The sequence below is a fragment of the Corylus avellana genome, chromosome 3, assembly GCF_965113065.1.
Source record: "Corylus avellana chromosome 3, dhCorAvel1.hap1.2, whole genome shotgun sequence".
Lineage (NCBI taxonomy): Eukaryota > Viridiplantae > Streptophyta > Magnoliopsida > Fagales > Betulaceae > Corylus > Corylus avellana.
The window spans coordinates 35,635,126-35,658,738 of NC_142492.1; the positions used below are offsets into that span (position 1 = coordinate 35,635,126).

The 23,613-nt window shown below is 35.1% G+C and overlaps 2 protein-coding genes across 3 annotated transcripts; both read left to right on the forward strand.

Moving 5' to 3' along the window:
* Positions 1-5,233: 5,233 nt before the first annotated feature.
* Positions 5,234-9,235, forward strand: CPI1 (cyclopropyl isomerase). The gene is made up of 7 exons (XM_059588835.2): positions 5,234-5,617; positions 5,866-5,949; positions 6,364-6,405; positions 7,317-7,427; positions 7,506-7,697; positions 8,247-8,344; positions 8,868-9,235. The coding sequence occupies exons 1-7, from the start codon at positions 5,459-5,461 to the stop codon at positions 9,058-9,060; spliced, it is 879 nt and encodes a 292-aa protein (XP_059444818.2). The 5' UTR covers positions 5,234-5,458; the 3' UTR covers positions 9,061-9,235.
* A 1,901-nt stretch (positions 9,236-11,136) lies between these two features.
* EMB2746 (RNA-metabolising metallo-beta-lactamase family protein) lies at positions 11,137-23,117 on the forward strand. 2 transcript variants are annotated; one of them, XM_059587601.1, is made up of 17 exons: positions 11,137-11,445; positions 11,963-12,191; positions 12,572-12,695; positions 14,806-14,862; positions 15,114-15,305; positions 15,382-15,459; positions 16,092-16,274; positions 16,416-16,496; positions 17,442-17,507; positions 17,618-17,710; positions 18,482-18,607; positions 19,057-19,170; positions 20,179-20,274; positions 20,354-20,451; positions 20,531-21,033; positions 21,987-22,462; positions 22,636-23,117. In XM_059587601.1, exons 1-17 carry the CDS (start codon positions 11,277-11,279, stop codon positions 22,729-22,731), a joined length of 2,781 nt encoding a protein of 926 aa, XP_059443584.1. In that variant the 5' UTR covers positions 11,137-11,276; the 3' UTR covers positions 22,732-23,117. The 2 variants fall into 2 exon arrangements, with proteins under 2 accessions (XP_059443584.1, XP_059443585.1); XM_059587602.1 differs by lacking the exons at positions 11,137-11,445; positions 11,963-12,191 and having other exon boundaries at positions 12,578-12,681.
* Positions 23,118-23,613: the final 496 nt, after the last annotated feature.

Below are 23,613 nucleotides of genomic sequence, written 5' to 3' on the forward strand. Positions count from 1 at the left end.
AATTGGGAAGAAAAAAAAAAAATACATGATGATGACAGAGAACTGTGGTGAACATTGCATGGAAATAGAAGATGATTATACCGGGGCAGAATTGTGTATAAGCAATCTCACATCTTCGATTCAAGGAAAGCTTCGCAAAAAGTCTCCAATATCATCTAAATGTTCCATATTCAGAGTCCCGCATAGACTACGCAAGGAAAAAGAACGTGTTGAGCCATTGTTGGTTTCAATTGGCCCATTTCACCACGGGAAGAAGAAGTTACAAACAATGGAAAAAATCAAGTTATGGTATTTGCATTGCCTCCTCAATCGAGCACCATTATTTCACTAACCGCAACTGCTAACCGCCTAACGGTTTACGGTTAGCGGTAAACTGTCGGTTAGCGGTTAGTGAAATAGATAACCGTTCGCTAACCGCTTTTTCAAAATTGGGCTTTTTGGGCATTTTTTTTACCCTCTTTTGTTTTTTTGTAATAATGTTTTAATTAAATTGTAGTTATAAGTAATATATTGTTTAATTGATCAATTGAATCAATTGTGATTATCATTGTACATGAATCATATAATTAACTTGTAGACTTATGGCTTATGAGTTATGTCATATTATATATGTATTATTTATTATTATATAATCATATGATTTAATGATCAATTCATCATGTGATATAATGATATCAATTATAGTGATAATATATAAATTACTAAATTTATAATGATAATACATTAATACTTAAACAGTGTTTATAAGTAACACATTGGTCATTGTTTAATCAAATATTAATTACTTAATTTGATATTATACGAATCATATCATTATTGTACACTAATAATATGATTCACTTGAAGTCTTGAATAAAGTGGTTAGCGGTTATAGCAGTTAGAAACCGCCCGCATTGACACCCTTACGTGTTTGGTCGTATTGAACACACTAAGAAAGAGAAGAAATTAGAAAAAAAATATATATATATACTAATTATTAAAAGTAAAGCATGTATGTAGATCTGCATACCTGAGCGTTTTGATCTGGTTGTCTCCTTTCTTTCCTTATTTAACCTTGCTATCAAACCCAGAAGACCCTCCTCCACCTTCAGAAATGTTGTTATTAGCTCCCAAAAGTTGAATTTTGGTTTAAACTTTCATGTTGTCTTTGCTGTCACCATGAAAATAAGTTTGAGGATTTTCCATGTTTAATGAGAGAAGTAGAAACTGATCAAGACCTTGAAGAAGCTGCTCATGATATAAATATTTGGTAGAAACTGATCAAGACCTTGAAGAAGCTGCTCATGATATATATATATATATATATTAAGGTCCTAATATGATAAAACATTAATAAATAATATTTAATAAATCGTTTCATTAATGCTTGCATAACAGTGGAACCTTTAAAAGCAACGACCTAGTGAGTTCAGTCAACATCAGTGTGAATCACAACTTTTTTTGTTTTTGTTTTATATGGAGGGGTAATTACTTTTGTTTTATGAACTATAACGCATTGACACTTTTTTCTCATGAATTATCAATTATGACATCTGATCTCATCAAATTACCATCTTATGACAAAAAGGCTGAAAAGCTCCATTCCATCAGTCAAAGAGATTAAAATTGACGGTTAACGGTCATGTGCAAGTCATGTGTCATTTAAATTTTTTTTTCTTCCACTTTTACCCTTATTTTAAATTGTTTTCATGTGTTGGATTAGTGTTTAAAAGGGTATAAGCGTCATTTTCTCAGTCCAAAGTGATAAACCAAAGTTGTTTATATTCCTTAGCAATTAATAAACCAAAGTTGTGTCTCCATAGCAGAGGATAGAATCTTTATACCTTGGAAGCATTATTGATATGTACACATTGATGTTGATCAAACATCATAAAGACGTTGCAAGACACCAAAGTCGTTTATATTCCTTAGCAATTAATAAACCAAAGTTGTGTCTCCATAGCAGAGGATAGAAGTTGTGTCTCCATAGCAGAGGATAGAATCTTTATACCTTGGAAGCATTATTGATATGTACACATTGATGTTGATCAAACATCATAAAGACGTTGCAAGACACCAAAGTCGTTTATATTCCTTAGCAATTAATAAACCAAAGTTGTGTCTCCATATATAGCATAGGATAGAATCTTTATACATTGGAAGCATTATTGATTCGTACACATTGATGTTGATCAAACATCAAAGAGACGTTGCAAGACCTGAAAAATATTCATTAATGTAGGAGGTCAAAGTTAGGTTCGAGGGACTTGCCAGGCCATCCAGATGAAAAATCTCGCTAAATATTAGCACGCATTAATGTCTTTTGTGTTTTTTTTTTTTATAAAAGATTACGAGTATAAAACTCTTGTGATGTAAAATTTTAATAAATTATAGCATAAATTTATAAAATTACAAAATCATAAAATAGCCGTTTGCAAAACATTGAGAGTTCGTTAAAACAAATTGCGTTCCAATAAAATCCGAACAAGAATTTTAATTTTACATGAGTTGGAGAATATTTTCTCCATATTGGTTTGAAGGAAATTTATGTCATATATATGTGCGTGTGTGTGTGTGTGTGTGTGAGGAATGCTATACATCTCAAATTTATTTTCAAAAGTTGGTTCTCAAATGATGTGTCACCATCTCATAAAATTTATTATTTTGAAAAGTGTGTCACTAACTCATGAGATGATGACATATCATTTGAGAACCAACTTCTTGGGAAACAAATTTGGGATGTATATATATATATATATATATATATATATATAGAGAGAGAGAGAGAGAGAGAGAGAGAGGGGAGTATTGTTACACGAGTAATGTTATGTACCATTTTTTTATCCTCCTAAAATTCTCCTAAAGCTGGAACATGATCCTCTCCAGTCCATTATGAACCGGAGAATATCCAGTTCATGGCTAGGATTTCTAGGAAGAAATCCTATGGCCACAAATGGGACACATATCCCACTAATAAAAATAATAATAAAATATTAGTTTAAATTAATAAAAAAAATTAATGCTTTGATGCTTTGATTCTTAATAAAAGAGAAAATTTTGATGCTTTGATTCTTACTCGACCCGCCCCGCAAAACCCGCGCCTATTCAACCCGTCCCGCAATACCCAAACCCGCTTGGGAACTGTGATTTTTTGTGGGTGACGGGTTGGAATTTCCCAAACCGGCTGGGTGCGGGGCGGGTGGAAAAAAAGCCAATACCCACCACCCCGCCCCGACCCGTGCCCACCCCTAGTCTTGAGGGCAAACACAGAGAACAATGGTTACCAATTTTTTTTTTTTTTTTAATAAAATATAGATATTTTTATTTTTATTTTCTAAATAAAGGGAAACACGGAGGGGTGAAGGTGGTTACCAATTTTTTTATAAGAAAAGAAAGAAAAGTGAAAGTGCTTCCATAATGACGATGAGAAGAGGCTTATTTGGCAACTGTGTGCCCAGATATTAGCTCTCCTTAAAACTTTGGTCACAAACCCAGAGAAAAAGGAAGATAAAAGAAAATTAACGTATGCATGCATGATAGAGTTTTCTTCCAAATTGAGCTGGATGAATTTTTTCAAACTTAGTCTATAAAAATGACATGTGTCACTTGAACATGTAAAAAATACATATTTTTTTAATAGTAGAGACAAAGTTAGAATAAATTTTATTAAAAAATCATGTGTATCTAACATGCTATTAAAAAAAATACATATATCATTTTTATAAATTAAATTGAAAAAAGTTCTTTCAACTCAATTTTTTTTTTAAAAAAAGACCTTTGTCCATGCAATAATCAACCCTATTCATAACATAGGTTAGCATTGTCGAGGGCCATGATCGTGGGTAAATTCCACGTCATCTTGATAAAAAATTTAGTACTCTTATAATTACTCCAAACACAATAAGCATGGTTATCCCACTACTAAAGTACAGAAAAAAAAAAAAAAAAAACAAAAACAAAACAAACAAACAAAACAAACAAACAAACAGTACTTATTGAGTTGAAACACATTAACATACTGACTTTCGAGCCAAACTTGCCTTATTGAGTTTTGACACCCATGCGAGTTTCTTCTACAATTTCACCAGGGTTTTATACTCGGGGAGAGACCAGCGTTTTTTTTAAAACCAAGGGTGGGAAACAAAACTATGAAGGCAATTAATTGGATCTGGACAAGAGAAAATTTAGGCGGGCCAAAGGAGACATATGTTCCCTCTCGAATCCCTCCGGCTCCGCCACTAATCCCAAAAATTAGATTTGAATTTTCAATAATTTATTGTTCAGATTGTTAGACAGGCCTTGCCTATTTGAGGGATGCGGACTATCCAAATTGTTAGAAATCTTTATCCATGCAAATTATTGTTGAATCACTAGGTCTAATGGTCTCTAGACATCTGGCTGCGTCCATATTTTTCATAATATAATTGGAGTAGAGCGCCATGGAGTGGTGGTTAATTAACTGGTAAACATATTTATAGAAGGTTGTGGTTAACATGTTTTATTGGAAGTTTATGTTAAATTACTATTTATTCCAAAAAGTTAAACACAGAAGGATTTAATAATTTAATTTATATTTTAACACTCCCTCTCACGTGTGAGTTCAAATTCTCTTAATAAATGAGGGCTAATACGTAAATTCATTTAGAACTCAAGACCTTTATCTTTGATACTATTTTATATCACCAACATTTTATTTATATTTTAACCGTTTATATGTCACTTATGCAAACTATTACTTCACTCACTAAACAATTAAATTTGCCTACCAAATGTTACTGCTCAATTTACATAAAATACCACGTAAATTTATAAAAGAATTGTAAATTGTGATGAACATGGAAGACTTTCTCGCCCTGAACATGGTGTATTTTATTAAACGATTTAGATTCCTTAATTATCCATAGGTTTGTCTCAGACACCTAGAAAAATGTTAGGGATTTGGTATATCTTATCTTACAAATTAACAATTAGATTTGTGAAAGTCAATAGTAGAATTCATAAATCTAATGGTTGATTTATTAAATTTGTAAGAGAATATTAACAAAATATGAGGAATTTATTTATCTAGAAACAATGAGGAATATACTAAATTCTTTGTTGTTGTAATTGACATGTGGATGGCCAATCATAGGTATCTAGAATCAAATTACAAATCTATACCCAATCAAATGGACTGATTTTGCATTTACGTGTACCCGTCGTTCCAAAAGAAAGCGTGGTAGTTTGGTAAATAATTCCGCAAACGAACCTATTTTCACCGACGCACTCTATCTGTGTGAGTGTGTAGCAGCGTCGCATTCAAGACTCGACATCAGCAAGTCCACGCTCTCTCAGTGAGTCCCAACATCCGAACAGCATTTAAATCCAGATCCGAATACCCAAATACGGGGTGATTTCCACCATCCTCTTCAACTTCTTCATCCCTCTTAATCATCATCAAGGGTTTTTGCCAAATCCCTTATAAAACTGCGTTTGGCTAATGGCTAATGGCGCAGGTGCGGAATCGGATTGTCGTTTTTCCAGCTTATGGCTCGCGCCTGACCCGAGCAAGCGATGGGGCGAGCTCTTCTTCCTCGCCTACACTCCCTTTTGGCTCACTCTCTGCTTGGGAATTGTCGTCCCGTACAAGCTCTACGAGGTTTAATTTGGGCTTTTCGTTCATTGTCTTCCTTTTGGTCCATTTTCAGTCTATGCCTGCTGCTTATAAGTATTTCATTACTTGTGGATTTCAAATGTAGCTGAACGATGCAATTCATTGATCTTAGTTGCAGTTTGCATGTTGTTTAGAATGGTAGTAATGGGGTTGTAATCAAATCTAAAATGGCATCTCTCTTTAAGATAATCTGTGAAACTTTGTGTAAGAGGTATCGTTATGGTAATTGGCAGAGGTTTACAGAATTGGAGTATCTGCTTCTGGGATTGGTTTCAGCAGTTCCTTCTTTCTTGATACCATTGCTATTTGTTGGAAAGGTACATTCTTGATTTTTATTTCCTTTTTATTTTATTTTATAGATAAAATTGAAGGGATCGAGCAAGTTTGAAATGATTTATGGAGTAAAGTATAATGGGATTTTAATAATATTATTATTGACTTAGAATAAACTTTGATGGGCTTATCCAAACTATTTTGTAATCTTTCATTTCCAAAAATCTAATGAAGGCTAAATTAGCTATCACTTGAGCCTTTCATGATTTGTGAGAAGTTGTTGCTATTTAAAGCTTACATTTATTCTAATATCCACTCTGATGCTAAAAGGACTTGAGGAGGGTAATTAGTTGCTCAAAACACGGTTTAGTGGTTGGAATGCCTAATGGAGGAAAGCCTTAGGCCCTATTTATTGTTTATGTGCTCAACTCTTTTCTATCTTCGGAATCCTTTTGCAGGCTGATAGCAGTTTGTCTTGGAAGGATCGTTATTGGGTCAAGGCAAGTGTTTTTATGGGTACCAGTTTGCATATCATAATTATGAAAAGGTTATAGAACAATGGAAGTTGTATTTGGGTCATGCATCTTCCCGAAAATATGTTGTTTTCATATATTATAGTCTGAATCGTTTATTATCAGTTGTGATGGACCTATCTTTTATACAATCTTTCCTGCATATCTGTCGCCTTGAATTGCATGGGATATGAGTATTTGTGTGTTCAATATATGCTTAGCGTGCATTGATACAAACTGGACCATTACTTTGCTGATAATAATTGTGTTATTGTATTATGATAGAAGTTTCAGCCCTTCCTTCTCTTGTGTCTCTCTTATCCATGCTGGCCAGTTGTTGATAGAACAATTTGAACAGAATATCTAAAAGCAGTGTCTTTTTTAAGGTTTTGTGAGATTACCAAGGGAATTCTTCTGTTAAACTCTTTCATTTTCTTTTGGCTTTCTGGAACCCTTATGTCAATTAAATAAATTTATAGCTTGAGCATGAATAGTTCTAATGCAGGGTTAATGGTACTTTCAAGCCCTTTGATAGAGGTAGAGCTTTTAAACATGTGTGGAAAATGAGACGAGAAGGGTGTTTGTATATGGTATTACTATGTGGTAATTTTCAAAGATAAATGTGTGATTGTTGATGACTATTTGCCATATTCGTGGATAGGGAATAATGTTATTAACAGTTAAATACTTTGATCACACTCTAAGCTGGATCGATTTTACTATGTGAACACCATAGCCAGGTTTATACAACCTTTCTTTAACATTTCAATGGTGCTTATCTCTCCTCTGCTTATTATAAAGTTGATCCACTTGCATTGCATCTATGCCTCTCAATAAGTCAAATCTTTTTTGTATGATATCTATTCTTGGCTTGAAACTTAAACTTATTGTTGTGGCAGGCCAGTCTCTGGATTATAATCTTTAGCTATGTTGGGAATTACTTTTGGACCCACTATTTCTTCACAGTTTTGGGAGCTTCTTATACTTTTCCATCATGGAAGATGAACAACGTAAGCCATGAAACAATAAGTTCTCTGTAATTAGATCACATGTTATCATTTCTAATGACTTATTTTGTTTCTTTACAGGTACCACACACAACTTTCCTTCTCGCACATGTTTGCTTTCTATTTTATCATGTTACTTCAAACATTACACTTCGCAGACTACGGCATTCTATTGCTGACTTGCCAGAGAAAGTTCGATGGATGACTGAGGCTGCGTGCATATTGGCTCTTGCTTATTTCATAGCATACCTTGAGACTATAGCCATTTCCAATGTATGTGATAACAAAACTTTTGTCCCATTGCTGTTATCAAGATCTTTCATCTAACCTTACATAGATTCTGAATGCTTGCAAAGCTGGTCTGTGAGTGGATTAAAGGCTAGATAAGTTAAGAGTGATATGGTATTACCAAAGCTTTTTGATATATAGATCTTGCTATTTCTTCAGCATTCAAACTCTATCTACGGCCTTATCCAATGGTATTATGAATCCAAATCAATGGAATATGATTATCATATTAAGAAAACCTTTTCTTGTTACTCGTTTCATTACTATTACCAAGTCTAAAATATGTAGGTGAGCGTCTAAATAAGTCTTCTTTATATCATTTGGTAGAAGTGACGACAAGTAGTGTAACATGATGAAACTCATAAAAATTCTGAAGCTCTAATAAGGTGCAATGTTTGCTGTGATGCACTTTGGTATCTTTTCTCTTTTGGAATGCTTCGTGTTGAAGCTAAGCAAATACTTAACAACACATCGGGGCCATGAATATGTGAAATAAAGCTGTGATATTGATATTTTATGTTAAAATATGTGCAGTTCCCTTATTATGAATTTGTGGACCGGGCATCTATGTACACAGTTGGGTCCTTGTTTTATGCCATCTACTTCATTGTAAGCTTCCCCATGTTTCTGAGGTAAGAATTCAACTGCTAGTCAATTTGAATTATTTGTGCTTTCCTTCTCTTTAATACTTAGTATAATTGCGGTAGCCGATAGACATAGGCATGTCTTCCTTGCTTTGACCCATAAGAGTGCATACTCCAGAAATTTTCCTCTATTCATCTAAAGGGTAAACAATACCCATAGTACAGAATATACCTTACCGTAGCCATATCCATGCAGAGAGAGAAAGGGAAAGTTCATGAGTGTTTTTAACACTGCAATCTCGGAGACCAAAAATGTGATGTAAAAACGTAGAAAAATTTGTGTTTTTAAATTGCAAATTAGGGGATACTTTTTTAAAACGCATGATTTTAAAGGTTAAACTGCGATTTTACCACACTTAACTAATCATGTGTTAAAATTGCATGTTTTAAAATCACTAGTTTTGAAATCGTAAATCCAAATGGACCGAATTATGATTTTACAAGAATATTTATGCTTCTCATGAATCAACACTATATCAGCTTTCCTGATTGCAATCATCTACATGTGCAGAATTGATGAGAAACCTGGTGACCCATGGGACTTGCCCAGAGTGGCTGTTGATGCGCTGGGTGCCGCAATGCTGGTTACCATAATACTTGATTTGTGGCGCATCTTTCTAGGACCTATTATTCCTGTTCCAGATTCAAAACAGTGCCTTCAACCAGGACTGCCATGGTTTCCTGGACATGCCAATGAAACTTGACAGATGAATCTGCACAACAGTGATGCGAGTTAACTTTCCAGCCACAGAAGTAACCAATCTTTGGATTTTCTTCTTGTTGATGCTCTTAACATTTGCTGTACTAAATTAGATCATTGGTTTAACTTTCCATTTCTGGGGTATTTTAGGCATTGTATCATCATGACAAAAAGTGCAATTTTGGAGGCAAAAAGTGTAATTTTTTAAAAGAAAAAAATCGCGAAAAGATATCATTAGTGTGTTTAAAAATCTATAAAAATTTATGCTTTCAAATCACATACAAGTACTTTTTCAAAATGCACGATTTTAAAGACTAAATTCTGATTCTATCATATTTTTAACTATGCTTTTGGAAATTGTGACTTCAAATTGCATGTTATGAAATAGTTATTTTTTAAATAACACGCAAATTCAAAACGGAATCCTAAGTGTAACTGTTGGACTTCAAATTTATGTTTCCTTGATACAACAAGTGGTACCTTACACTTCTCAAAGAGCAAATTCATTTGTCAAGGGCTTAAAAATATATCCAAAGTCACAGGATTGTTGGATACTAGCTTGGTTAAATGTGTAACCCTTATGAATGTAACATGATTTAATTCACTTTCGATTTCCTCAATCCCTCTTAAGCTCAAAGAGAATTATGACAAATTGATATCCAAACACTTCCAGTCAATCAAGAACTTACAGGCTAGAGCACATACCAAAAAGGAAGCTTGTACAACATCATGCAAGAAATTTCACCGGAGGAAGGGCATTTTCCCAATACAATTCATGATTTAAGAACGTATTTTTGGGTAACAACATTTCTCATCTCGTCTTTTAATAAGAAAAATATCATTTTTGTAGCATAAAAATGATATAGAGTAATGCTACTCTTCACACATATTTTAAATGAACATGAATAATATTTTATTTCTTAATCATGATTTAAAGTTTGTGCATCTAATGATGTCAATAGTAGCATGTCTTATAAAAAAATCAAGTATTGTAATATTATGTACACCGTTAGATGTACTAACTTTTAATCTCGATCATAAAATGAAGAGGATTCTATTTATCTATTACGCCTATGTCATAGCAGCAGTTGACGTAACGTCTTTTTAAATGACTTTTCATGTTAACTATTTAAAAACAACAAAAATATAATTTACTTAAAACACACTATGTTCACTCAAACTCCCCCCAGTTTGTTTTGTGTGCAATGCCGATCTCCTTTGCGTTTGCTTTGTCGCCCACTATCCGCTGTCAAGTCTTTCCTCGTGTCCCTCTGCGATAAGCTCTAATGCAACCTTTCGCGTCGGTTTCCGGCCAGCACGCGATCAGCTTCCTTTCGGCTGCCGTTTCCCGCTTAGTGTGATTCTCCGATTTTTTTTTTTTTTTTCTGTTCTGTTAGTTTCCATTTGTTGTTTGTCCTTTTTTTTTTTCTACTCTATTTGCATTTTTGTTTTAGTCCCTTTATTTTCCTGTATGCTTTTATTTCCTTTTTTTGCTTGTGATAAGGCTCTTTCCCCTCTCGATCTGCATGCGTGATGCCCTTTGGGTTATTTGCTATGGTCCAGACTTTTGGGTTGTGGATTGTGAACGTTATCCTGGCTTTTGGGTCAAGGAGGAAAAGTTTTGGTTGGAGGTTTGTCTACCCTTAGTTCCGAGAAATAAGCATTATATATGCATTAATTTGAATCTGTTTAACATAGATCTGTTTTTTAATATGTAGATTAGTCATGGGTTAGTGGATTGGTTTTAGGTCTGGAATGTAATACGTCATCTATGACGCTTGTAACCTCGTAACTTTGGCTATGGTTGCTTGTAAGAGCTCTATGCTGATGATGATTTTTATGGATGAGACTGATATAGATTCTCTTTAAAAAAAAAAAAAAAAATTATATCACCCGTCACAAAATGAGCGTGATAAATAGATGCAAAATAAGGTTATAGGTTTTGCGACATTTTATGTAAACGATGTCATTTGTAAACGACACAGCGTTTGCATCCGATTATCCACACGTGGGTGGGAAAAATATTTCGTCACGCACGAGTTGTCTTCTTCCCAAAAATGATAATCAGAAAGACATTTCTCGACCTTACAAAAATCCACACACACTCAACTCCATTTCCCGCTCCAAGCACAAGCAGCCTCTAAACCCTAAACTCCAACAACAACATTTCTAGGGTTTCTCTCCGCCGTTCCGGAGCTCCGAAACCTCCTCCCGGAACACATGCACTCGGCGTTTCCGGAGGGTTTTGCTACCTCCCAGAGGCCGAGCTTGTCGCCGAGAATGGCTGCTTTCGGTGCTCTTTCGCTATGCCCCTATAGCCTCTTGTGCCGGCCGAACCCTATAAGAAAACGTTCCGTTTCGTGTTCCCTTGGCTCTCAAACTAGCATAGGTAGACCATGCTTCAAATTTACTCTTTTTGTTTTTGTTAGTGATTAAAACTATTTGGTTGCTGAGAAAATGAGAGATGTGAAAAGGCTAAGAAAACGGCATTTATTTATTTTATGCTTGTTTTGGGTTGAGTTTTACATAAAAAAAAATAATAATAGAGAATTTGTGCTTGTTTTGGGTGAGTTGAGATATTAGTTGACAACTTTAAGCTTTGATATTGTGTTGTTGTGTGGAGCGTTTTCTTAGCAATAAACAGAGTGCAAAGCAAATTGATGGAAAAGGTCCATGTACCATGTCGTTGCCTTTTAATGTACTTTGTTTTATTTTTTAATTAGAATTCTGGGTTAGTTTTGCTTCCTCTTTCTTTTACCTTTATGTGGTTGCATATTTGTGTAGATGTTAAATCTGACACGAAGAATTATATTTGGAATTGCTGTATTTGGTTAACATAATTGCTATATTGGGTTATAACCAAGAGCTGCATTTCTTTGGTTTTATGCTGTTTCTTCCCATCTTAGGTACTGGTGGATCTAAAGTACCGCGTAAAAGAGTGGGAAAAAAGGAAGGGCCAAAGAAAAGCATGGAAGACTCGGTTCAGCGCAAGATGGAAGAATTTTATGAAGGGTCTGATGGCCCACCCCTTCGTGTTCTTCCAATTGGTGGCCTGGGTGAAATTGGGATGAATTGCATGCTTGTTGGAAATTATGATCGCTATATTCTGATTGATGCTGGTGTCATGTTTCCAGAGTAAGTCTTTGGACACTAGTTTTCTGTAGTTTTAATTCATGAAGATTTTTTTTTTTTTTTTTGGTGATTACTACATTCTTTTTTGCTAAGTCAAGATTTTTTGTTTCTAATGGAGGTTTTGCCTCTTAAAAAACTAGTTATCCTGTCATAGATTTTGTTGTTTCTTAAAGAATCTAACAGATTTCATATTTTAATCCAAATTGGCGAATACATCCCCTCATTTTTACTACTATTGAAACAGAACTTTCTACATGTAGGATTTAGTTTTCATTTTTGCAGTAGCTTTCGTATTTTCCATTGAAACTTTTTCTAATTGAGCTTCATCAAACACCTAGCTTAAGGGATTGGCCTTGCATTAAATGTCTTAACTTGTATTTCAGCTATGATGAGCTTGGAGTCCAAAAAATTATTCCCGATACCACATTTATCAAAAGATGGAGTCACAAAATTGAAGCAGTTGTTATAACACATGGTCATGAAGATCACATTGGTGCGTTGCCTTGGGTAAAGTTTCATCCTGCTTATCCATCTAAAAGAACCTCCTGCTTCTTGGAAATGATATTTAGCTGAATACTGATGAGTCAAGTACTTGGTTGTTTATCCTGTTAAGTCTGTCAACTTGTTTATCTGAGTGTCTGAGGTGAAGAGTTTGTAATGGAGCATAAAGCCAATTTGTCCCTCATGCATGTTCTATCATTGTTGAACTGAGAGGGTCACTGAATTGCCACTCCCATCTTGGTGAAGGGGTAACATTGGTGCCTTGGCGGATGGCATGCAGTGTGGGCCATTTAAAGAGCTGCACTTGACAACTATTATTCAATGTCATTGTTTAATTGCTGGTCTGGGGCCTGTGTCTTGTTCAAGGAGTAGGCTCCAGATTCATTGCCATTGGCTTGTTGGGATGCCATAGTCATCAAGCTTTAAGGATACGTTTGGTATGGCGCATAGTTTATGTCTCCTGTTTCATTGTCCACCAAACTTCATATAGCTACCATTGTTGGTGCTTTCCTTGCTTGGTGAAATGATGCACCTATGTAAGATAATTGTCACACGTGAAGTTGTGTGCTCTATGTTTGATTTTTTATGTATTGCCCTGTATTCAACCTTTTCCATTGATACTAATCTCAAGTTATTAAACAAAAGAAAAAAGGCTGAAAAAGGATAACTATATTTCCCACTCTCTTTTTTTTTTACCATCGTGTGATGAATATCTGTTAAATTATTACACTTAATATATTTAATTATGCTTTAAAGTTTCATGGCTCTAGTTTCTTTTTCTATGAATAATAATTTAATGAAAAGAAAAGGCAAAGCACTCGTACTCGAAAAGTATACAAGAGAAACAACCACCTCAAAGGTGTCTGGAATCTATAAAGTTAACAAGATCTAAAATATTCGAAGAGGAGAAATTAGAAACATAGGTTGCAACCCAATCCAAGAGAGAACTCAAAGAGAGGCACCAATTCTTTTCTCTCTTGATGCTCCACAATTTCATAGCTTTAGCATTTTTAGGAACATAGGTTGCAGCCAATCCAAGAGAGAACTCAAAAAAGAGGATTTTCAACAAAGCAAATGGGACTTGCAGTCCTCAAAGAGGTGCCAATTCCTTCATCTCCAGATGCTCCACAATTTCATAGCTTTAGCTTTTTCCATATTCTCTTAGTTTTTCTTCAGGTCATTGTAGTTTTGGGTTTTTTGATTTTACAAACATATGTATAATGTCATGTAGGTTTTTAGGTACTAAGTAGTCCCAAGGGGTCGGCTCAAGTGGTAAGAGCCTTGGTCTTGGTAGCATCCCTATTAGGTTTAAGGTTTGAATTCCTTTGGGTGCAAACAATTCCTTGGGGCCATGTCTGCCGGTGAAGCCGGAGTCTTACCCAATTTGTTTGAAGGGGGCATTTGTACCGGTTCGGGGTTTGCCTAACAGGTGTGGGTACAAGAAATGACTCTGCCTTGGAGGGGTTCCCCATCAAAAAAAAAAAAAAAAAAAAAAAAAAAAAGGGGGACTAAGTCATATAATCTTGAAAATCCAGTTAAAGTGCAATCACATGGTAGAATAGTTATTTGTTTTCTATTCCTGGTTAGACTGAATATGAATCTAAAAAGTTAGGTAACTTATTGCTCAAAAGCTTGTATTATCATTTATCAAATTACTTTGTTTTGGTTCTGCCAAATTGCAGTTGAGTGACTCTCAAAATTGCCTTCCAATGCTTTATATTCGTCGGAATATTATCTCAATCTGTTTAGCGTGCATACTGTGTCTACGTTTCCATTCTTTGGATGAGTGACACTCATTAAGTCATCTGAAATGAGTGAGAGAGGTAGTGAGTTTCAAACTGATGCCCTCCAAGTGTGATATAAATGACTCACAAGGTTTCTCAAACAGCCATGAAGGAACCTGAAGTGATCATGCTGCCTCTGGAACTGTATAAGACCAAAAAAACCCTTGAGACGGCAGTTATCTTTTTGTTTTTGTTTTTGTTTTTTCTTCTTCCTTTTTTTTTTAACATATTTTAAAGTTGAATTAGGTTTCTTCTGGGAAGTTCAAGTATTTTATTCTTTATGTGTTTCTGCTGTTACATTTTTTTTAATAGTTCCATTGCTCTCTAAACAGGTAATCCCAGCTTTGGATTCTCGTACACCAATATTTGCATCTTCCTTCACGATGGAGGTACTTGTCAAGGGATTTAATTTCATACAATTATATGAAGGTTGCGCCTTTGTGTTTTTTAATAAATTTGCGTTTACCTATAATAAAAATGTGCACAAGTGTATAAATTTTATGATACGAGTTGCTTTTCAAAAAGTTTCCATGTCAACCAATAATGACATTCCTAATTTTTCTTGTTGTACCTTTAAATTGTGTAGATTTTGTTTATGTTCGTCTTGGTACAGGAAGGTAATACTCTTTCCTTTTAACAGCTTATTAAAAAGCGTCTAAAGGAGAATGGGATTTTTCTTCCATCTAGACTTAAGGTATTTCGAACGAGGAGGAAGTTTATGGCTGGTCCATTTGAAATAGAGCCTCTCACGGTCACCCATTCGATTCCTGATTGTTGTGGATTAGTTCTTCGTTGTGCTGATGGTACGATTCTTCATACTGGGGACTGGAAGGTAAGATTAACTTGTTTGTGAATTTTTCCTCTTCATTACTTTCATTCTCAAGTTGTATAAAAGTATATTTCAACAGATTGATGAAACACCATTAGACGGCAAAGTTTTTGATCGTGAAGCTTTAGAGGAACTTTCAAAAGAAGGAGTGACATTGGTAAGTCACCCGGATCTTTTTTATTTTATTTTTATGTTGATAAAGTGCATACAAAAGGAAATTCATAGAGTTTAACTTTGGGGGAGAGGTAGTGGTTCACCGGGACTAAAACTCAAAAATATTGGTTCTATGTATTTGTTCTGAAAGTAAAATCAAGAGAAGGAATTTCATATTGTCAATGCCCTCAGCTGAGTCATATTTTTGAATCCTAATAAAATGCTAGTGCCTGATTTAGGTCATATGAGGCTTGTATGGTAGCCTTATATCCGGAGACGGCGGAGAGTGTTTTCTGAAAGGAAAAAACATCGTGGGTTGGTCATTTTTCTTTATTTTGAAAATTGTACTATATGTTTCAATTCTCTCTTCAATTGCAGCCTTGAAGTTGGAGGGTTGAGAATGGTGTTTGTTGTTGTTTACTTGTTTTTAATCTGTGTCCATTGTCATGCCCTTGTCTTTGTCAGTCTTTTCCGTTTGATTAATCCATGTTCTCTTTGTGTGTCTCTATATATTGTGGTAATGTGGGTATAATTAAAATGCCATTTCAATTAACAGCATTATTCAAACTACTCACAGAGAAGAGAAGCAATATTTTTTTCTTTTAAATAAAGCAATTAATGTGCATTGCTTTGCAGATGATGAGTGACTCAACCAATATTCTCTCACCTGGAAGGACAACTAGCGAATCTGTAGTGGCAGATTCATTGTTGAGGCATATTTCAGCAGCTAAAGGAAGGGTTATTACAACTCAGTTTGCATCAAATATACACCGCCTTGGAAGTGTAAAAGCTGCTGCTGATTTAACTGGCAGAAAATTGGTTTGTTTCTCCAGTTCCTCTGATGTCAGCAAAATTACTTATCAAAAACAAAAGCAAAAACAAAAAGATGAGAAATCTTAATTTTTTGTTTCCAAGAGAGATTATGTGTCTTAGAATTTGTCACATTATGATTTGTAATAGGTATTTGTTGGCATGTCCTTAAGAACATATCTGGATGCAGCTTGGAAGGATGGAAAGGCTCCTATTGATCCATCAACTTTGGTAATATCACTGATAAGACTTATCTGCCCCTTAGCCTAATTTCTTTTAATTGTGGCTACACTTATTTCTTATGCTTAAAAGTTTGTATTTGGTGTTACACTTAAAGGGGTGAAGAACATCTCAACTCAACCCTGTATCTCAATGAAGTGTGGTCGTGGTTTATCAATATGAATACTTCTTTGCCATTTTACTGCATTTAGGTGCTTTCTAAGACTGGGAGTAATTGATGAAATATTGCATAACTTCTTGACTAAATTACCTCGAATTAAAGAGTACTACTGTTGTAAGCTTCTACTTTGTAATTCCTGTTCACAGGGACATCCTTAGTGCGCTGGTTCAATCCAGCAGGATGGATTTCAAAATTTAACTCTACCTGCGTACATTGAAGTCTCCCTATGTCATTTTTTATTGCTATATCCTTTTTCCATGTCCATTCCCGGATCAAATAAATGAGGCCTTGCTGTAGGTTGACAAGCAATGCAAAGCTTCGTCACATCTTATGAACATGAGCCAACCCAATTAGTTGGGATTAAGGTTTTGTTGAGTTGTTAAAAAGACAAGTCATGTAGGTTTGGGAGTGTAGCAGCCTCGTGATTGATGGCAATTACACACTGGATCTGTAACTTCTGTTTCAACAAAGTTTCAGTTCAAGTCTTTGTCTCTAATAATGGGGAAAGAACAATATTGACAAGATATACGAGTATAAAGTCAATATTGCAGCAGAATCTTGCCAATACACAGTATTTAATATATGCAGGTTGACTCTTTTGATTTTCATCTTGAAATTAATGTTAAAAGTTGATGTTGATCGGCCCTACCTCAAGTTGATGCATCTGTTAGGCTTTCTAGATATACCCTGTATTTTGTTCCTTGTATTGCTTCTTGTTTGACATATAAATCTGCGTCTGCTAATTTTTTGGTTCTGCACTCTTTCTAATATTATAGGTAAAAGTTGAGGATATTGATGCATACGCTCCAAAGGATTTGTTAATTGTCACGACTGGCTCTCAAGTAAGCTATTCTGCATGCCCTTGCACTTGGTGGCTGCCTAGTTCTATAGATGGCATTATTTCTTTTGGACCAATTTTACTGGCATATCACTATGTATCTTATTGTGTCAGGCAGAACCTCGTGCTGCCCTAAATCTTGCATCATATGGAGGTAGCCATTCTCTCAAACTGAGCAAGGAAGATGTAATCTTGTACTCAGCTAAGGTAATAAGATTTGGTAAAATATGCTGTTATTGAAAACCAAATATTATTTTTGTTTATTTTCTGTGTTCTAAATTAATTGAGCTGGAATTTTGTTGATCAACTGAAATCAACATGATTAACTTTCATGTGCAGAATTAATTTTTGAACGTTCTATTTTTTTTTTTTTTTTTTTGCTTTGGGCTTTCCAGTTAAAACTTAAAAGTCCTATTTTGTCAGCTTCTTATCAAAAAAAAATTGTTTTTTATTTATTGAAAATTTTGAAGAATAGAGACTTGAAGATGTTTCTTCTTTGGCTTCTATTAGCTGTTCAATCTTATAACACTTCACCAATTTAAGTTCCTTAGTGGTTAATTGATAGGCCAGAAAGTGTTTAAAAGTACCAAGCATTTTGCACAGATCACTTGATGAAAATGTTTAAAAGACATGTTATGCATGCATCAATGAACTATATTGACCATGTTGACTATGCTCATACTGTGGCAGCTGCATGTAGTTTTGGTTTTAGGTTCAAGTATTGGCCCTCTACTATCTTTTTCGGTGATAAATATTTTGATATAAATTTGTTACAAACCATTTCAACTATAGTATTTAGACTTTTGATCTTTGAGTATTTCATTATGATTACATAAACATCTTTCTTAAATTCATTACATAGTCAAGTCAGAAAAATAATTTTTTTTTTTAACTTATAAAAAAAAATTACATAGTCAAGTCAATAAGTTGCTTATTTATTTATTTATTTTTTTAATTTTTATTTAATTCAACAATTAGGTAATCCCTGGCAATGAATCTCGAGTGATGAAAATGTTAAACCGGTTATCAGAGATTGGATCCTCCATTGTAATGGGTAAGAATGAGGGTTTGCATACATCTGGTCATGGACATCGTGGAGAATTGGTAAGTTTCATTGTCGTTTCTTCAAATTTGGATATTCGTACATTATTATATTTTTATCATTCCATCTTCATCTTCTTAAACATTTTTTTGGTTTCTAATTATAGAAAGAGTAACAGAAAAAATCGAATATCTAATTTTCATGGAATCATCACATCAATCATGGGATCTATAGAGTTCCCCTCAAATGTGAATGGTTACCTATTTTTCATTTTATGAGGAATACAGTACTTATAAAAAAAAAATTATGAGGAATAAATTGTAATGAGAATCAGATGCATGTTAATATGATCACAGGTTAATTTTATGTCCCATGGGTGAGATCTAATCAGGCCTCACATATGTGCAGATGTATTTCCCTTCACTTATAAGCGAGACACATCTTTCTTATTCTTTTCTGTCTTCTATACTTGTGACGAGAAACCAATTAGATATGATACACATTTCTGCAGGAAGAAGTACTTCGAATTGTAAAGCCACAACATTTTCTGCCCATACATGGAGAACTCTTGTTTCTGAAAGAGCATGAATTGCTTGGAAGATCAACTGGTATCCGACACACTTGTGTAAGTCAATGATTTGTTATTATAATGTTTTTATATGTCTAGTCAAGAGATTAGTTGCTTAACATGATGAAAAAGAATGTGAAAACTATGACAGCTTAGCATCTTAGTGTATCGGGCTTCCAATATGATGAGATTGCATTTAATCTTCTCTATGTAAACACTTGGAATGAAGCTGGGACTTGAGCTGGGGCAATGACTTTTCTGCTAGCATGGATTATCTACTCATTTTTTCCTAGGTTGAGGATCATGTTCAACCAAGCTTATCTCTGTTTCATCAAGATCAAGGAGGTTAAGTTATTGGTTTTAGTGACATTGTGTGTTTCTCTCTTGTAAGCTGTAAGCTATACTTGAGAGCTTAATATCGTGCACATGAACATGATTCTTGTGTACCTTTTGTTCTACGTTGGGAGCTTTGTCACACTTCGATCTGATCAGCCCCCCCGGCTGGGAGGGGGAAAACACACAGGTTGGCCACTTTGTTGGCCCAATACATTTTAGTTTGCAGTGACTTCTTGTCATCTGTTACATTGATAAAAGATACCTTTTCTTGTGCCTTTTCTCACTGGAAGTTACAGGTATACGTCAATGTAGCTGGAAATGGCTATATGTCTGTAAATTCTATGGACCCACAAGACAAAGGAATGGTAAAATTAGGATTTAGAACTCCATTGTTAGTGCATGGCTTTAATGTGGGTCAACATGCCCCTCCTCATGTGAGAATATCACATCAATGTGGGAAAACAAGACAAAGGAATAGCAAAATTAGGATTTAGAACTCCATTGTTAGTGCATAGCTTTAATGTGGGTCAACATGTCTCTCATCATGTGAGAATATCACATCAATGTGGGAAAAGAAACTTGTTTTGTCTAATCACATTGGTGCCCAACATGCCTACCAAGATACATGGTATTGGTTAGGATTTGTTTAGTGTTACAACATACACATTTCATGTTGCTACAGATACAATATGATGAAAATATTTAATATGATTCACTTAATTATACCAGGTTATAAAGAATGGGGAGATGCTTGGGGTCTCTCATTTGAGAAACAGAAGAGTTCTTTCTAGTGGTTTCACTTCCCTAGGGAAAGAGAATTTGCAGGTTGGTGATCCTCAACAGTTTTCGTTTATTATGAGAATTTTGTCAAGAACATGCTTATAAGTTAAGGTGTCTATTGCAGTTGATGTATAATGATGGTGATAAAGCCTTTGGTACATCGACAGAACTTTGTATTGATGAGAGACAGAGAATTGCATCAGATGGCATTATAGTGATCAGGTATGCCTTTTGGATATTGCCGTAAAGTTCAGTATCATTATCATATGGATAATCGCATCCTGATAGCTCTCTTTTGCAGTATGGAAATTTTACGCCCTCAAAATGTAGATGGTTCGAGTGAAAATAGCTTGAAAGGGAAGGTAAGAATCACTACAAGATGCTTATGGCTTGACAAAGGTAAGCTCTTAGATGCACTCCATAAAGCTGCTCATGCTTCACTTTCAAGCCTTCCTGTGAATTGTCCTCTAGCCCACATGGAAAGAACTGTGGCTGAGGTATTGAGGAAGATGGTAAGGAAGTACAGTGGTAAAAGACCTGAAGTCATTGCCATTGCTGTGGAGAACCCTTCTGCAGTTCTCGCCGATGAGCTGAATGAAAGGCTCTCTGGCAAGTCTCATGTTGGTTTTGGGATATCAGCGTTGAGAAAAGTAGTTGATGGACATCCAAAAGAAAATCAGTCCGATAGGACACATGCAGAAGTAGTTGATGGACATCCAAAAGAAAATCTGTCCAATAGGACACATGCAGAAGAAGACATTGCCATTAGACATTCAGAGAAACCTTCACAACAAAATTTGGAAGGTTCTCTCTCTCTCTCTCTCTCTCTCTCTCTGTATGTCACATGTGCTGTGTGTCGGTGTTTGCATGTGTGATTGTATAAAAACATGTGAGAATCTTTGCTTGCTGTGTAATGAGTGCTAATAATGTCACTGCTTGGGGGATGCAGTTATGTACCCCGCTAAATTAATAGACATGATTTAATGGGCTCCACTCCAAAATGATGCACAATCACTTCTCTTAATCCACAAAAGTTTTGTCTCTTCTCTATGGGGTTTCATATGTTATTATGTTTTCAAACCCAGGACTTTCCATTAAATTGTTTTTTTTAGCAGAATTATTGTTCATGCCTGCGTATTGTCCACATTACATACATGCCTGTGTGCATACATACATATATATATGGAGTAATATGAATTTAATAGTTTTAGATTGATTGCGAAATTTTAATATTCTATAAATTTTAGAAAGTAATTGAAACGACTTTTGTTTGATACAATAACCTTAACCCTGGTTGCTTCAAAGCCATAGCTCTGAGGACGTTGGCTGGTTAGCTATTCTGGCAGTTTAACCATTTGGCCCATGAGCGATAATACTGAACTAGTGTGGTCTCAACTGTATTACACTTCTTACTGATTGATGCGGTTATCTATGTTCTGCCTGCCACTGGAACTATCTACCATGTAACTGTAGTTAATTGCAGACCTCGCACTTTTAACATGTCCACACAAAAAGCTGGTAATTCTCTTTGGGAGTAAGAATTTGTGATGGGTGCTAGTGTCAACGCTGTGGAATGCAATTGTTCTCTATCTTTGTGGTAGAATTGTAAAACTTTTTTTTTTCCCTTAATTCCGGGCAGTTCTCATTGGGATGTTTTGTCATCATGACCATATGATCCTCCAAGTAAATATTTGTTCTTTTAAAATATTTTGATCTCTAGCATTGATTTTTTTCCCCATCACAATTCATCCATGCAGGTGAAGGTACTGAACTCGAAAGATTACTACTACCTGAGGAAGATACCACAACTTCAAGTTCCAGCTTTGCAGAAGGACTTTTATCCGATTCTGGGGATTCAGATGATTTCTGGAAAGCTTTCATTACATCATCGTCGCCTGTCGAAAAAGCGGCAAAAGCTAACAATGGTTTTGTTGCACGCTCAAAACATGTGTCGCAGGTTGAGAAAGATGGTATTGAAGGTAGTAAAGACGAATCCTTAGAATTGTCAAATGCTCAGCCAGCGTCTTCCAAGCCTGTGAGGCGGAATAAATGGAAACCTGAGGAGGTGAAGCAGCTAATTAATTTGCGTGGGAAATTAAATAGTAGATTCCAAGTTCTGAAGGGGAGAATGGCCCTCTGGGAAGAGATATCTGGAAACTTGTTGTCTGAAGGGATCACACGAAGTGCAGGGGAGTGCAAATCTCGATGGGCATCTCTGGTTCAGAAATACGAGGTGTGTTCACCCTCCTTTTCATTGTTGAAACTTTTGGGTGGCATTTTCATTTTTCACTGGATGGAAGATCAAAATTCAACCTAAACGTGTGAGCATGTGTTCACACTCCCCCTTCCAATCCTGAGTTGATTTTGTTTATTCAACAACTTTTTTTTTTTTTTTTTTGGTGACAGGAGACCAAGAGTGGGAATAAAAGCAAGAAGAGCTGGCCATATTTTGAGGAAATGGACAGAATTTTGTCTGATTTTGATGCAGTGGCAACCAAGTGATGGGCAGAGAAGGATAAAGCCACTTGTACAATTTTTTGGAAGACCCTTTAGCAAGATACTTGTTCTTATAAAATCTGGACAGCAACAACCACAACGAACATCCATCAGAAACATAATCATCATATCATGGATTTACGGAGTGGGTCTCCAGTGACGAACATCGACCAACAAGACCTGAATTAGTTTTGTTGCCGTAAAGCCTCTTCGTATATTGATCAAACGAATAGATGAGAAAGGGGAGAGTGGAATGCTTGAAATGGGGGAATTATTCATTATATATGTTTTAATTTTTCTCCTCACAAATTTTGAAGCTATTTTGTAGCTCTCATTGGTTCTGTAGTCATAATTTTGAGAGTAAGAAAAGTTTCCAAAAATAGCTTCTTCAATGTTGGCTTGCTCACATATAAGTTCTTACTTCATTGAACGACCTGTAGATATATAATAATATAACTTTTTCAACCCAAAAAAGAAGTGTTTTTTTTTTTTTTGCATAAATTTTGTATTGCTGCTACCCCACGTATGTTGGCTTTAGTTTTGTTTTACAGATTTTGCTAAAGCTTTAAAAAGTGAAAAAAAAAAAAAAAAAAAAAGGTAAATAAATTGGACCTTCAGGTTTGGGGCTGTGACAAGTAAGAATGACAAAATAATTTTTTTTTAGTTTGTATCATGCATGTATAACAAACAAGTAACTCTCTTTGCATAGAAAAAAAGAAAAAGAAAAAAGTAACTCTTTGCAAATTTTAATCAATTTTCCAATGGGATTATTGTGAAATTACAAATTTACACGTAAAAATTATATATAAAAAAATGACTGGTATATGAGAGTGGTTCAGTTATAACAAGCCCTTGGTGGATGGTTTGGCCGCTCCTCAATCTGGCTTA